The sequence below is a fragment of the Nanorana parkeri genome, unplaced genomic scaffold (assembly GCF_000935625.1).
Source record: "Nanorana parkeri isolate BGI_ZX_2015 unplaced genomic scaffold, ASM93562v1 scaffold293, whole genome shotgun sequence".
Classification (NCBI taxonomy): domain Eukaryota; kingdom Metazoa; phylum Chordata; class Amphibia; order Anura; family Dicroglossidae; genus Nanorana; species Nanorana parkeri.
In genome coordinates this window covers 227,187-227,775 of record NW_017306561.1, presented here as the reverse complement: position 1 = coordinate 227,775, position 589 = coordinate 227,187, and the positions used below count along the sequence as shown (strand labels likewise).

General features: G+C 45.0%; 1 protein-coding gene across 1 annotated transcript in view; it reads right to left on the bottom strand.

Moving 5' to 3' along the window:
- LOC108787939 (transient receptor potential cation channel subfamily V member 1-like) overlaps positions 1-589 on the bottom strand; it is a 64,624-nt gene that overhangs the window by 43,546 nt on the left and 20,489 nt on the right. Inside the window, exon 3 of the mRNA XM_018557638.1 lies at positions 173-315. Coding sequence (XP_018413140.1) covers positions 173-315 — 143 coding nt within the window. The remainder of the gene's footprint in view (positions 1-172; positions 316-589) is intronic.

The window sequence follows — 589 nt, the reverse complement described above, 5'->3', positions numbered from 1 at the left end:
GGGGGGCAATTGCCACCCTGCCCCCCGGCCCAGTCCGCCCCTGTCCAAGCCCTATCTGACAACTGCTGAAAGCAATCCCAGGGGCTGCATTCTAGAAATCTCCTGCTGGTCATGTGCTGGTTTTCCAATTGATCTGTAAGGCCCTGTCTAGAAAAACTGTGAGAACACTTACCTTTATATTCTGTGTTAGTAAGATGTTTCATGGTTTTGCACAAATAGTTTTTTAATCCAGCAAGGTCCTCAGTGCCATGATTGACAACAGCTTCGAAGATTCTGTCTCTTGTGTAAACATCTTTTGGATCAATGTCAACGGCCCTTTGAATAAATGAGCATGAAGTTATTGTAGTGTATTTACACCCCAGAACAAAATTGTAATATATTGCATCCTGCCAGTAACACTTCCTGTTCTAAGGTTACAACTCTCTGTACTGTACTATATCTGTGGAGGAGCAACATTGTCATTCTAGGCTACTCTCTTATTACATGCACTATGGAATGTCTCCCCCTCTTCTCATCTCCCTAACATATGGGGGGGGGGGGGGGTTTAGTCCACAGAAGAGAACTGAGCAGAGTTGATAAACGTGCTGGG